A 13,585-nucleotide genomic window follows, 5' to 3' on the forward strand; every position below is an offset into this window, starting at 1 on the left:
TTCCCCGCGTAACCGTAAGGAAGTTTTACTCCTACGAGGCAGGTGAAAACTGATCGATCTCCTCCTGACTTAGAGTGAAGCACGCGGGAGGGAAGTCATTTCCGGTCTTCTTGGCCTTTTTGCCTTTGCGACGACTTTCCGTGTCCTGCTTCGCCTCATCATCATCATCATTAGCGTGAAGGTCCTCCCTGATGCCCATTGATTTGAAGTCTGCCCTTGCTTTCGGCCCATCTTTGGTCCTCTCCGGCATGTTGAGCAGGGTACCAAGCAGACTCTCGCACACGTTCTTCATGATATGCATGACATCAAGGCTGTGAGGCACACGGTGGATCTTCCAGTACGACAAGTCCCAGAAAACAGACCTCGTTTTCCATACCTTCAGCAGTGGCTATTGCGCCTTTCGCTTCTTTCCCGGCTCTGGCGCCTTTTGCTTCTTTCCCGGCAGTGGGCAATCTTTCCAATTTTTCAACAGCTCGTCTATTTCCTCGCCGCTCCTCGTACGCGGGTGTCTTCGGGGTTCGGTTTCAGCATCGAACAGATCCTTGCGTTTTCTCCATGGGTCATCGTCGCAAAGCCACCTTCGATGTCCCATGAACACGGTTTTCGAAGACCCGGGATCTCTATCTAGCTGGCGATACGTTCTGTCATCCATGCACCTGATGCATCCAGAAAATCCGTGGACCACCTGCCCCGCAAGATATCCGTAACCGAGATAGTCGTGCACCGTCGTGAGCAGTACGGCTCTCGTAGGGAAATATTCGTTCTCTGCGGCGTCCCACGTATTGGCTGGCATTTTCCACAGCGTGTCTAGCTCCTCTTTCAGCAGCCCCAGATACAGATTGATGTCGTTCCCTGGTTGTTTCGGCCCTTCAATTAGCATACTCATGTGAATGTACTTCCTCTTCATGCACAACCAGGGGGAAGGTTGTACATCCACACAAACACAGGCCAGGTGCTATGTGTGCTTCTCTAGCTGCCAAACGGATTGACTCCATCGGTGCTCGCGCCCAGCACGATGTTCCTTGGATCGTTCCCAAATTTTGGGTGTTCGAAGTTCAACGCTTGCCACTCGCTCCCATCCTTAGGGTGACTCAGCATCTTGTCTTTTTTATTTATCTCCGGATCATTTGCGTCATCTTCTCGCTTCTTCTCCTCCCTATCCGCGTGCCAGCGCAAGAGCTTTGCTACCTTAGGGTCCGCGAAATACCGCTGCAGATGAGGAGTGATCGGAAAGTACCACACCACTTTTCGAGGAGCTTTCTTCCTCTTCTTGTATCGAGTGACGCCGCACACTGGACATATGGTAGACTCCGCGTGCTCGTCCCGATAAATGATGCAATTGTTCATGCACACATGGTATTTCACGTGCGGTAAATCCAGAGGACACACGATTTTCTTCGCCTCCTCGAAACTGGTCGGGCACTTGTTCCCCTTGGGAAGACGTTCGTGCCAGAATGACATGTTCTCGTCGAAGCATGCGTCGGTCATTTTGTGTTTTACCTTCATCTCCAGAGCCATGAGCGTTACTTTCAGGCGGGTATCCTCGGGCCTGCATCCTTCATACAATGGAGTAACCGCGTCTATCTCTAGTTGATCCAGCTTGGCTTTCTCTCGGGCGGCAGCTCTTGCGTTATCCGTCTGCTTGAGAAGCAGCTCTTGAATATGAGGGTCCTGCACCCAGCCCATCGATGATCCATCGTCGTCTGCTCCGGCATCTTCATCTTCATGATCATGCCCTTCGTCTGCTCCGGCATCTTCCTCATCATCATGTCCGGCATCTTCTACATGATGACTGTGTACTGCATCTACTTCGTGATCATGTCCTGGAGATTCTTCGTCTTCTCGCCCGCCCTCGCCGCGGTTGTCTTGCTGCCCTTCCTCATTTCTTGCCGGCCGGCCCCCATGGACGACTTCATAATCATCTTCATCACCTTGCCACCAATAGCCATCCATGAAACCACGCAAGAGCAGGTGGTCCCGCACCTGTACGGAATCCGGGTCCATAAGGCTCCTCAGCTTGCATCTTCGACACGGACATCTTATCTCCGTCTCATTATTTTGAAGCATCTCGGCCTTCGCGGAGCTCAAAAACCTATTCATGATGCCTTCGGTCATCATGCGGACCATGGTCGCCTGCGGGGTAGAGCAAAACGATATTTTAGAACCAAGAAAAAATTTGGCATGACTTTGCCTAAAAATAGGACCAAAAAGAATGCATAGTGCCAAAATTCTCGCCGAAACGGAAATGAATCAACATTCCGGCAAAATATTGGCAACTATCGCATTTCAAATACCGGTACCTGCAAACACAAACATATATGCAACACCACAAACATATGCAACACCACAAACATACATAGATCTAGCTAGGCCATAAAAAGTGCATGTGCACGTTGTTGGAGGGAGAAAAAAGTAGATCTACAACATAAAGAAAGCTTTCCCCTTACTTACCTATCAAAAAAAGGTAATTTAACCACTTAATTTGGATGAATCTATGGTGCAAATGAGGTGAGGAGGAGGAGGCACCCGAGACAAGCTTGGAGGAGGAGGTGGAGAGAATGAAGTGGGGAAAGTGAGTGTGTAGGTGGCTGTCCAAAATATCTAGCTGGTCACAGGTTACTAATGGTGCACCATGAAAAAATGCGCCATTAGTAACCCTGGTTACTAATGGCGCACCAGCTGGCGGTGCGCCATTAGTAGTTTTGCAAAAAAAATGATGGTAGTGGCGCACGGGGTGACGGGTACGCCATTACTAGTTAAAACTAGTAATGGCACACTGCGCCCCGGTGCGCCATTAGAATTTTTGGAAAAAAGAAAAGAAAAAAATTTGTTAGTAGTGCGCCATTAGTGTGATAGACACTAATGGCGCACCGCCCCACGGTGCGCCATTAGTATTTTTGGAAAAAAGAAAAAAAATTGTTAGTAGTGGCGCACCATAGTTGTGGTGCGCCATTAGTGTCTATCACACTAATGGCGCACCAGCACACGGTGCGCCACTGCTATATAGTAGTGGCGCACCGCATGTCTGGTGCGCCATTAGTGTGCATATTGTCTATAGCCCTCTTCCTAGTAGTGTCATCCTCTTCTTCCACACTAACCTTGGCCTTCAAAGCAAGGTTGGGCTTCTTTGCCAGTTGGGAACGCAACACCGCATTGTCGGCGGTCTTGTCCAAGATCATCATTGCTACAAATTCATCCAACACTTCACTTGAGGACAAGGTGTGGAAGTCCGGCCTTTGAAGGATGACGGAGGACATGGCCTTATGGTAAGGCATCATGGCCTTGAGGAACTTGCGCTTGATCCAATTATCATCCGTATCCTTGCTCCTATGATCTCGGAGTGAGACCGCGAGAGTGGTTAATCTCCGGTAAATCTCATGAGGTTCTTCATCTTCATTCATTGCAAACTCATCGGCTTCATCTTGAACCACTTCATAGTTGGAGCATTGAATGCTTGAGCTTCCCTTGTAAATGGAAACCACATGTTGCCATGCTTCCTTGGCCACGGTGAAAGGCCGGAGATGCGCAATATCTTCGGGAGGGATGGCCTCTTGCAGAATACAAAGAGTGGACTCGTTGAATTGATGATCCGCGGCTTCTCTAGGAGTGAAGTTGCTTGGGTCATGCGGGTAGAAACCTTGCTCAATAATTCCCCAAAGGTTAGTAGAACTATGATTTAAATGACGTTTAAAGCGATAGACCCAAGAGGCAAAATCCTCATTCTTCACAAACTTAGGAGGAGGACCAACATGATTCAAATGAGTGGAGGGAACCGGTCCTCCATAAGAGAGTGGAGGTTCAACATGGGCAAAGATGCCATTTCCACTTTTACCACTAGATAAAGGAACTTTGTCACTAGTAGCTTCCCCCTTGTCAGAGTTAGCATCCGTCACCTTGTTAGCGGGATCACCCACTTTCATCGGTGCGGTGGATAATTTAAGGCCTTCTAAAAACTTATTGAACATGCCTTCAACCTTGGTCGTCATGGAGGTTTTCAATGTGTCCAAAGCCGCATTGAACTCCTCACGAGAGACCGAGGATCCCCCATCGGCCATAGACGATGACGAAATCACACCGGGGTGCTCCTCCCCACCATCTACGGTGTCAACCATACTCTTCGGACGGCAAAATCCTTAATAAAGAGACGAGGCACTGATACCAATTGAAAGGATCGATATAGTTGACTAGAGGGGGGTGAGCAACCTACAATTTTTTGCTTTTCTTTATCAATTTAAACTTTGCATCAAAATAGGTTGTCTAGAAATGTAACTAGGTGAGCAACCTATATGATGCAACAATCAACAAGCACACAAGCAAGCAAATGATACAACACAAGATGAGCTTTGCACAAGTAAAGGTGAGAGATAACCAATAGCGGAGCCGGTGAAGACGAGTTTGTGTTACCGAAGTTCCTTCCCTTTGAAGGGAAGTACGTCTCCGTTGGAGTAGTGTGGAGGCACAATGCTCCCCAAGAAGCCACTAGGGCCACCGTATTCTCCTCACGCCCTCACACAATGCAAGATGCCGTGATTCCACTATTGGTGCCCTTGAAGGCAGCGACCGAACCTTTACAAACAAGGTTGGGGCTATCTCCACAACTCAATTGGACGCTCCCAGCAATACCACGGAGCTTCACCACAATGGAATGTGGCTCCGAGGTGACCTCAACCGTCTAGGGTGCTCAAACACCTAAGAGTAACAAGATCCGCAAGGGATTAGTGGGGGGGGATCAAATTTCTCTTGGTGGAAGTGTAGATCTGGGCCTTCTCAACCAAACCCTAAAGAATCAACAAGTTTGATTGGCTAGGGAGAGAGATCGGGAAAAAAATGAGCTTTGGAGCAACAATGGATCTTGGGGGAAAAGAGGTGGTTCAACTTGGAGAAGAAGACCTCCTTTTATAGTGAGGGAACCAATCCAACCGTTACCCCCATTTAGCCCGCACAGAGCGGTACTACCGCTAGGGTAGCGGTACTACTGCTGGGTGTCGCGGTACTACCGCTCCCCCATGCGGTACTACCGTGTAGACAAAGGGCGACCAGAGGCGGAGCGAGATCTGGACCCAGGGCGGTACTAGCAGCGGTGGTAGGGCGGCACTACCGCTTGCAAGCGGTACTACCGCCTCTACTGCCGCTGCCAGTGCCGCAAAACCCGACACGAGAGGCGACACTATCGAGTCGAGGCGGTAGCAGCACAACACCTCAGCGGTACTACGGTTGAGAGCCCCTTGGCGGTACTACCGCTGGGCAGCGGTACTGCCGCCTGTGGCTCTTGAGCAGTACTTCCGCTGGGGGCTGCGGTACGACCGCTGGGACCATAACAAGCTCACAAAAGATGCAACGAAAGATCCTCCATTGAAGCAGGAAGGCTCAGTGGGTGCAAAGGAGATGTGTACGTGTTGATTCCAGCCTAGCCTTTCCAATGCGGACCCCCTCTTGATAGTACGGTGACTCCTACGAAACAAGTCCACCAAAACCAAAATGAAAGAAGCTACACCGTCTTCACTTAAAACTCCGAGGGGAAGGAATCGTCTCGTGCCAAAGAATGAATCTCTGAAATACTCAATGCACACGATTAGTTCGCAAATGCATTGTCATCAATCACCAAAACTAATTAGAGAGAGACATGCCTTAACAGCAGTCGTCTCCTTCATTGCGACGACCCCGCCCAGAGCACAAAAACTTGCCGGATCCGTGGATTCGCAAGCACCAACCGCCAGGAGCTCGACGGCGACACCACAAGTGACCTCGCGGAGGTGGAGGATGAGCACCATCACATTTATTCCCCTAACTAACTACGCCCTATATACACGCCAGAGTGTAGATCCAAGGTTACCCCACCCTCCCGCTGCTGGAGCGGCTGAGGGGGGGGGGGGGGTCGCTCTGTTCGCCTCCTTTTCGCGCGCGAGAGAGGAGGGGAAACGTGCACTCCAGACCTTCCAGTTCCAGGACAACGTTGGTGTCCATGATGTCTAACACAACACAGTCTTCTTTAAATCAAAAAAATTTGATGAAACATATTGTAGAATTCAATTTTGTTAGAGGGCTTGTTTAATCGGTTCATTAAAAACCTCAAGTTTTCCTATACAACATTTTCATGTTGCTTTTTTACTTTAAAATTGCTAAGTCCACCCCTTTTATAATTCTATTTTGGGAAAAATATTGAGCAGACGTTCAACATAATATCTTCCATGCAACAACTCTTACATAGTGTGATATAGCCATCCATCGCGCGAAGGATGATCCGGAGGCCAACTAGTTTATGGGAAAAGTAGTTTTTGTCCCTTAATTCTCTCAAAAGTATAGAAATGATCCCTTAACTCCAAATCAGCAAATCATGATCCCTCAACTTCTCAAACCGGATAACTTTCGTCCCTCACACCACTTTTGATGGTTTTTGTCTGACGTGAACACAATTTTTGACCAAAACATGACATGTCGCCTGGGTTTTGACCAAAAGTTGAGAGAGTTGAGTAAATAAGGACGTACAGTATAAAAGATAGACAAAAAACACCAGATAAGATTCGGGCTGCACCATCGGTAGAGGAGCAACGCTGACATGCAGGCCTGGTCGCGTTGCTCGTCCATGAGTTACAGCCGCTCCACGAACGATGCCGACCGGTCCTTTAAGCTTCGGCGTCAGCAAGAGATATATGCGTGCTTGTGACCCGCGACCGCGTGCAGTAGCGATGCACACCGTGGATGATGTTTCCAGGTTACACCCGTCGCCGAAGGCGATGCAACATAGCTGCTGGTGATCCACGAGCTCACAATGCGCCCCGGTGATCTTGTGTAGTTGTGTTGGCTGGACCAAGAACGAGCCCCTCCTGCCGTGCCCAGAAGGCCGTATGACACGGCGGACGATTGCTGCTAGCTGCGTCGCGCCGACGGGGTGAACAGAGGCCGTTGTAGTTGACAGCGAGCGGGCTGACGGCGGGCCGCGGCGCGCACACGGACGTCACGCACGCACATCGCAGGCACACCACGTACAGCACATGCTCACCACGCATGCATGCACACCGGCATGGCATGCCACTAGTAATACATGTGGGTTCAGCTGGCTAGGGCGAGGGTGGCGACGCTGGTTCGATCCCTACAGCCACAATAAATTTTTAGTGCTTTTATTTCATTTTTCTGCAGGTGGCTCCCACACAAAACCGTGTCAAAGTTGGACAGAAACCATCCAAAGTGGTATTGGGGACTAAACTTACCCGGTTTGAGAAGTTCAGGGACTAAGTTTTGCTGGTTAGAAAGTTGAGGGACCAATTCTATACTTTTGAAAGAGTTAAGGGACAAAAGATATACTTTTCCCTTAGTTTATTTATTAGTAGGACATATCTTCCATATTAAAACACGCAACAATTACACTATTAATAACCCAACACAAATATATAGATATGTTTTCACAGCTGTTGCTACATATACATTGGTTATTTGGAGTCATATCTCATGTCTCAATTGTATAGCCTATAACCCACTAGAGCGTGCGATGGTTGTGTGTCTATGGTATAATTGACGGAAATCTTCCGGAATTCCAGCGAGCACATACATACGCCGCCGGGCTTATCTCCGGCATCTTACGGTTCTCTTTGGTGAAGTATAATTAAGCAGTGGTGATACTTGGTACTGTAGTACGTATAGTAGTATTGATTGAGTCGATGGTGCATGCACGTGGCTGATCATTAGTTGGTGATGGGGATGATCCTGCCGTAGGCCTTCTTGCCGTCGTCCTTGGGGATGGTGATGGTGAGCACGCCGTTGTCGAGCGCGGCGTGGACGCCGCCGCCGTCGACGTCGGCGTTGGGCGGCAGCCGCACGGTGCGCACGAACTTCTCGGCGCTCCGCTCCACGCGGTGCCACCGGTCGCCCTTGTCCTCGGCGGCGCGCGCGCGCTGCCCGCTGATGCGGAGCACCCGCTCCTGCTCCACCTCCACCTTCACCTCCTCCCGCCGCAGGCCCGGCACGTCCGCCATGAACACGTGCGCCGTCGGCGTCTCCTTCCAGTCCATGCTCGCCGTCGAGAACGGCAGGCCCAGCGCCGGCCGGCAGCCGCCGCCGCCGAACGCAGTCAGCGAGATGGCCTCCATGAAGGGCTCCAGGATGTCGATGCTCACCGGCTCCATGACCTCGTCCCCGCCGCCGCCGTGGCCGTGGCCGTTGGCCCTGTGGCCCGCCGCGTGCTGCTGCGGCTGGGGCTGCGGCGGCGGCTGCTTCCGGCCCAGCATGCTGGAGATCATCGACATGCTGCCTAGCTTAATTTATCAGATTCTTTCTTCTTCTTCTTCTAGCTTTGCTATGATATGTAACCTTGGGCTACTTGCCTTGTCTATTTATAGATGCATGACAGCATGGGTACATGAATGGATTATTACTTGTTGTGCATAGATGCCATCCATCTTCTAGGAGCTTGTGGAAAACTAGTGGATGTGGATTCATTATTCGATGGCTACACGCACTGATAAAGGATTTGTTTTCCCCAAAGATCATACGAATCATTTACTTTGAAGAGAATAGAATAAAAACGCCTTTTCATCTTGTTCATATTCATATGGCCTCGGTTCTCATGGTTTATTTTTATTTTTTAGAGATAAACTGCGACCTTTGTTTCATCAGTTTTTTATCATTTATGCCATTAATTATGGCTCACTACTTAGTTTTGACAGTAGAAATTACAACTGCTCAAAAATGACATCGTTTTGTTTGATGCATGCTTGCTCAAAAATGCCATTAGACACCTAAAAAATGTCATCGTTCTGATAGATGTTTGCTCAAAAATGTTATTAGACATTGTTACTATCAGGTCAAACCCGTTGACCATGCTATATGACCAACATACTTCTAGACCCAAATGTTAGCTCTCTCTACATCACAATGATAATTGTGGGCACGACTTGTCAGGAGTAACCAGGCAAAATAATTTAGACGAAAATAAAAATGTTGTTGGAGATCGAGTGGGACCCACACTTTAATGTAGTGCGATAGAGGGAGAGGTGACATGTGGGTCCATGGGTATTTTGGTCACACAATATGGTAAATGGGCTTTGAGCTCACATTAATGTTGTCTAGTGGCATTTTTTAGCATGCGCCTAATGAAGTGATGGCATTTTTTAGCAGTGAAAACTTCTAGTGGCAAAACTGAGTGATGGGACACAAGTAGTGGCAAAACTGAGTGATGGGACACAACTAGTGGCATAAATAATTAAGAAAAACATATTTCATATCGCAAAGTTCAAAGGGATACAAAGATTGTGAGGATGATTGGATAGCCAAATATGGCGTCCAGGATCTAAGGTAGTCGTCATACGGGCAAGTCTATGAGCCTCCATATTACAAATGTGCTGCTCATGGTCAAATTTGCAGGCCAAAAAAGAAGTCAAGTGAGTAAAGATTTCCTTTAGGATCATGCAATTGTCTCCCAGCTGCTTCGTGGTGCGTAGATCTTGAATGACTCTCAGATAGCACAAGTCTCCATCGTGTTTAGGTCCGTCACCCCTTCATGCACAATCGCGGATGTGCCAAGGAAGCAACCTTGCCTAATTTCGCTATGATTAATCTGCAAGGTCATGTTGGGCTTAGTCGCAAATATAAAGGTGAGGATGACCCCTCCTAGCAAATTCCTATTCGCTGCATTCTCCAGCAGATTGCCACTATTTCACACAGGCTAGTGACTGATTGAACTGCATTGTAGGAGCCGGTCTTTGGAATCTTCTAAAGGGTCCCTCGTCGTTTTTTTTTGTTTCTTGCTGTTTCTTCTTCCTGTTTTCTTGGGTTTTATATTTTTTATATTTTTAAGTTTATTTTTTTTTAAATCAGAAATTTAAACTGTCTTGTTTTTTTTAAATGTTCATGTTTTTCAAAATTGTTCGGAATAAATAAAAGCTCCTACTTTTTAAATTTGTTCAAAAATTGATAAAGGACATGTTTTTAGAAAATGATTGCCTTTTGCAAAATTTATTCACAAATTTTAAAAAAATTGGGATTTTTAAAGAAATGTTTGGTACCTTCTTAGGAAACCCGGTTGGTACAAGCAAATACTTTATGTGACTCGTGGGCTGGCCAGATGAGCGACCTATGCGTGTTTGCTTGACAATCTACCATAGCGAGCGGCACATAGGGGCTCGACAATCTACCATAGCGAGCGGCACATAGGGGCTCGACAATCTACCATAGCGAGCGGCACATAGGGGCTCACGCCCCTTTCCCACCCGCCTCCTACAAGCCACTTATAAGCGCGTGGTTTATAGAAAACACCTTAAAGTGGAGCAGAAGCCCTCCCACCGATAAGGGCGTTATGACCCTAAGACCAGAGAAGAGCATGACCCTAAGACCAGAGAAGATGAAGCAGATCGACGGCAGCGACTACAGGAGGCAGAGAAACCCTAGTCACCAGCGGACTTTCTTGTGGAGGTGGAAAAAGCAATCGGTCGTACTAGCTAGTTCTAGGATTATTATTATTTGTAGCCAGTGCAACCATTTCTTTATAAAGAGCGTTTTTATTAACTTCAAATGTACTTCCTCCGCCCTATAATGTAAGACGTTTTTTAACACTAGTTTAGTGTTACAAAACGCCTTACATTATGGGACGGAGGAAGTAGCATCTTAGTAGCCAGTGCAACATAAATGCAATTCATGTGATTCTACGATATCTTCAGACCACAAACAACCTTATCTACACAACACCTGTCAGAAGTCCATGTTAGGGGCGTGGAGTTTCTACACTACTGAGTGAACAGTACATTCAGAAAAACAGAAAATAAAATTTAAATTTTTTGAATTTTTGGGCAAAATTTAAGTCATCTTTGGAGTATATATGCAAAAAAATAGGAGTATATATGCAAAAAATATCACAAAAATCACATTGGTGGAAGGCGTGGTAAAAAAAACAAAATTGTTGTCTAAAAATGTTATTTTCAAACACATTTTGGAGCTCTAATTTTTTTTCCACGACGCTCACCGATAAGATTTAATGATAAATTTGGCATGCACAACAAATATTTCTTAAAGTATGCCAAAAAAAATCAGATTTTTCTAATTTTATTTTATTTTAATGTTAGTATTTGAGCCCGGGTATAGAAAGGATAGAACAGGAAACAAAGAAAATTCTAAGATTTGGTATCGAATGGGAAAACTCCAACTTAGTTTTTTCAAGCTCAAGGCTAAGTTATTTTACAGTTCTAAGCCTGACCAGAAGAGAAGATCCATTAATTGAGAGAGAACATAAACCAGACCAATGGTAGAATTTCCTCTATACTTCATGAAAGAATCTGGAGACAAACAACACAGGTATGGCACAGACGATAGAGTTTCACATGATATTAAGGGTTCACTTATTCATCACGTTTTCATCATCCAAACTCAAAGCCACATCACATCATAAGTTTGTAGACACAAACAAACATAGCAGCGATAGAAACACGACCAGAGCACACGCTGAAAACTACATTGGAGTACACCGACAACACCAGACCTGTTAACCCTGAGACAGAAGCGGCTATCACGCACTTACTGGCCACCACGCAGGCGGAGCACCAGGTGAAGGGTAGACTCCTTCTGGATGTTGTAGTCTGCCAGGGTGCGGCCATCCTCCAGCTGCTTGCCAGCGAAGATGAGACGCTGCTGGTCCGGGGGAATGCCCTCCTTATCCTGGATCTTGGCCTTCACATTGTCGATGGTGTCCGAGGACTCCACCTCCAGGGTGATGGTCTTGCCGGTGAGCGTCTTGACAAAAATCTGCATGCCTCCACGAAGCCTGAGCACCAGGTGGAGGGTGGACTCCTTCTGGATGTTGTAGTCAGCCAGGGTGCGGCCATCCTCAAGCTGCTTGCCAGCGAAGATGAGGCGCTGCTGGTCCGGAGGGATGCCCTCCTTGTCCTGGATCTTTGCCTTCACGTTGTCGATGGTGTCCGAGGACTCCACCTCCAAGGTGATGGTCTTGCCGGTGAGGGTCTTGACGAAAATCTGCATGCCTCCACGAAGCCTGAGCACCAGGTGGAGGGTGGACTCCTTCTGAATGTTGTAGTCAGCCAGGGTGCGGCCATCCTCCAGCTGCTTGCCGGCAAAGATGAGGCGCTGCTGGTCCGGAGGGATTCCCTCCTTGTCCTGGATCTTGGCCTTGACATTATCGATCGTGTCAGACGACTCGACCTCGAGGGTGATGGTCTTGCCGGTGAGGGTCTTCACGAAGATCTGCATCTGTAAATACAAAGTACAATAAACCCAGAATAAGGAGCAGTTAAAAGGAAACATGCAGGACATTAAACAATACAAGTACAGAGAGAGATGGAAGTCCTAGCTACGTATCAGCGCAATATGAAATTGAACAAACAGACTTGGGCAACCATGTTAACAGACTCGCTAGCAAAGCAAGCAAAAATCCCGATCTATCAGCACAATCTTTCTTAGCCTGGTGAGAAGGCTGAATAATCTAAATTCTAGCAGATCTATGTTCAAGTTGGAGACAACAATCTAGATAAGTGTAGATGAATCAACAACAATAAACGAATTTCAGAGTAGAGCCGACAGGCAACCACGAGGCCGAACCATGATTAAGCTAGTAATAGTAAATAAATCCAGAATCAGGATCGTATAAGAACAAAACACAAAACATTAACTTCGAACGGAATCAACTAGCTACACACCTAGATGGCTAGATGGACCGAACCAGCACAATCTCTAGCCTGGTGAGAGGTCTAGATAGCCCAGATTCTAGCATATCTATGCTCAAGTGGGACACAACAACCTAGAAAAGTGTAGATGAATCAACAATAATAATATCAACAATTCAGAGTAGAACCGACAGGCAACTACAAGGCTGAACTATGAATAAGCTCGTAAATAAATCCGGAATCTGGAACCTATACAAGTACAAGAGCCCAAGTTTATCTACTGGATAATCCATACATAATCGCTTTGGGGATTTAACAACAGACGAGCAGAATCAACTTAGGCTACAAGAACACGACACACAACAAACGAGCGAAATCAACCCCAGCTACACATATCTAGATGGACCGAATCAACAACAAACGGCGGATCTACTCGATGGTCGATGCATAATCGAATCGACAGCAATCGATCGACAAATAGTATGCCTTCAGCCCGCAGATCTACCCAATAGAACGTAAATCGAGCGGAATCGGAAGGCGGAGGGATCGGAAACTCGCATACCTTGAAGGAGGACGAGAGGGCCTTGGCTTTCAATCGGTCGAGGAATTTCCCGGTGAGATCGCGGAGAGGGGATTGGATTGGTTTGGTTTGGTGGACGGGAGAGGAGAGGGGGGCGGGGATTTTGTAGTCGGGGATGGGAGGCCGGGTCAGACGGGAACGGAGGAAGAGTCGCGCAAGGCTACGGCAGCGGTGACGTGTGGCGTGGGAACAACCAACCAATAAGATTTTATTTTTCTTTTGCTATTTTTTTTCAGAGTACGCCAAGGCGTACCATAGCTTTATAGAATGTAGAATGTTAGCTAAAAAAACTATCACTCGATGCGAACAACGAGTGAAGCACGAACAACACACCCGACCGGACAAAGGACAAACACCAGGCAAAACGAGTTACAACACCAAAGAGCCTATCCTAGAAAGATAC

General features: G+C 47.3%; 2 protein-coding genes across 2 annotated transcripts; both read right to left on the minus strand.

The window, feature by feature from the left end:
* Window positions 1–7,341: 7,341 nt before the first annotated feature.
* Window positions 7,342–8,307, minus strand: LOC123143541 (18.9 kDa heat shock protein). The gene has a single exon (XM_044562485.1). The coding sequence runs from the start codon at window positions 8,238–8,240 to the stop codon at window positions 7,680–7,682; it is 561 nt and encodes a 186-aa protein (XP_044418420.1). The 5' UTR covers window positions 8,241–8,307; the 3' UTR covers window positions 7,342–7,679.
* Window positions 8,308–11,300: 2,993 nt separating this feature from the next.
* Window positions 11,301–13,380, minus strand: LOC123143542 (polyubiquitin 11). Its single transcript, XM_044562487.1, has 2 exons — window positions 13,165–13,380; window positions 11,301–12,189 (listed from the first exon to the last, which is right to left on the minus strand). Exon 2 carries the CDS (start codon window positions 12,187–12,189, stop codon window positions 11,500–11,502), a length of 690 nt encoding a protein of 229 aa, XP_044418422.1. The 5' UTR covers window positions 13,165–13,380; the 3' UTR covers window positions 11,301–11,499.
* Window positions 13,381–13,585: the final 205 nt, after the last annotated feature.

This window comes from Triticum aestivum, chromosome 6D, assembly GCF_018294505.1.
Source record: "Triticum aestivum cultivar Chinese Spring chromosome 6D, IWGSC CS RefSeq v2.1, whole genome shotgun sequence".
NCBI classification, from domain to species: domain Eukaryota; kingdom Viridiplantae; phylum Streptophyta; class Magnoliopsida; order Poales; family Poaceae; genus Triticum; species Triticum aestivum.

Bases quoted from the DNA above. Each gene is read 5' to 3' on its own strand.
- LOC123143541 (XM_044562485.1), bottom strand. From the start codon at position 8,240: ATGTCGATGATCTCCAGCATGCTGGGCCGGAAGCAGCCGCCGCCGCAG.
- LOC123143542 (XM_044562487.1), bottom strand. From the start codon at position 12,189: ATGCAGATCTTCGTGAAGACCCTCACCGGCAAGACCATCACCCTCGAG.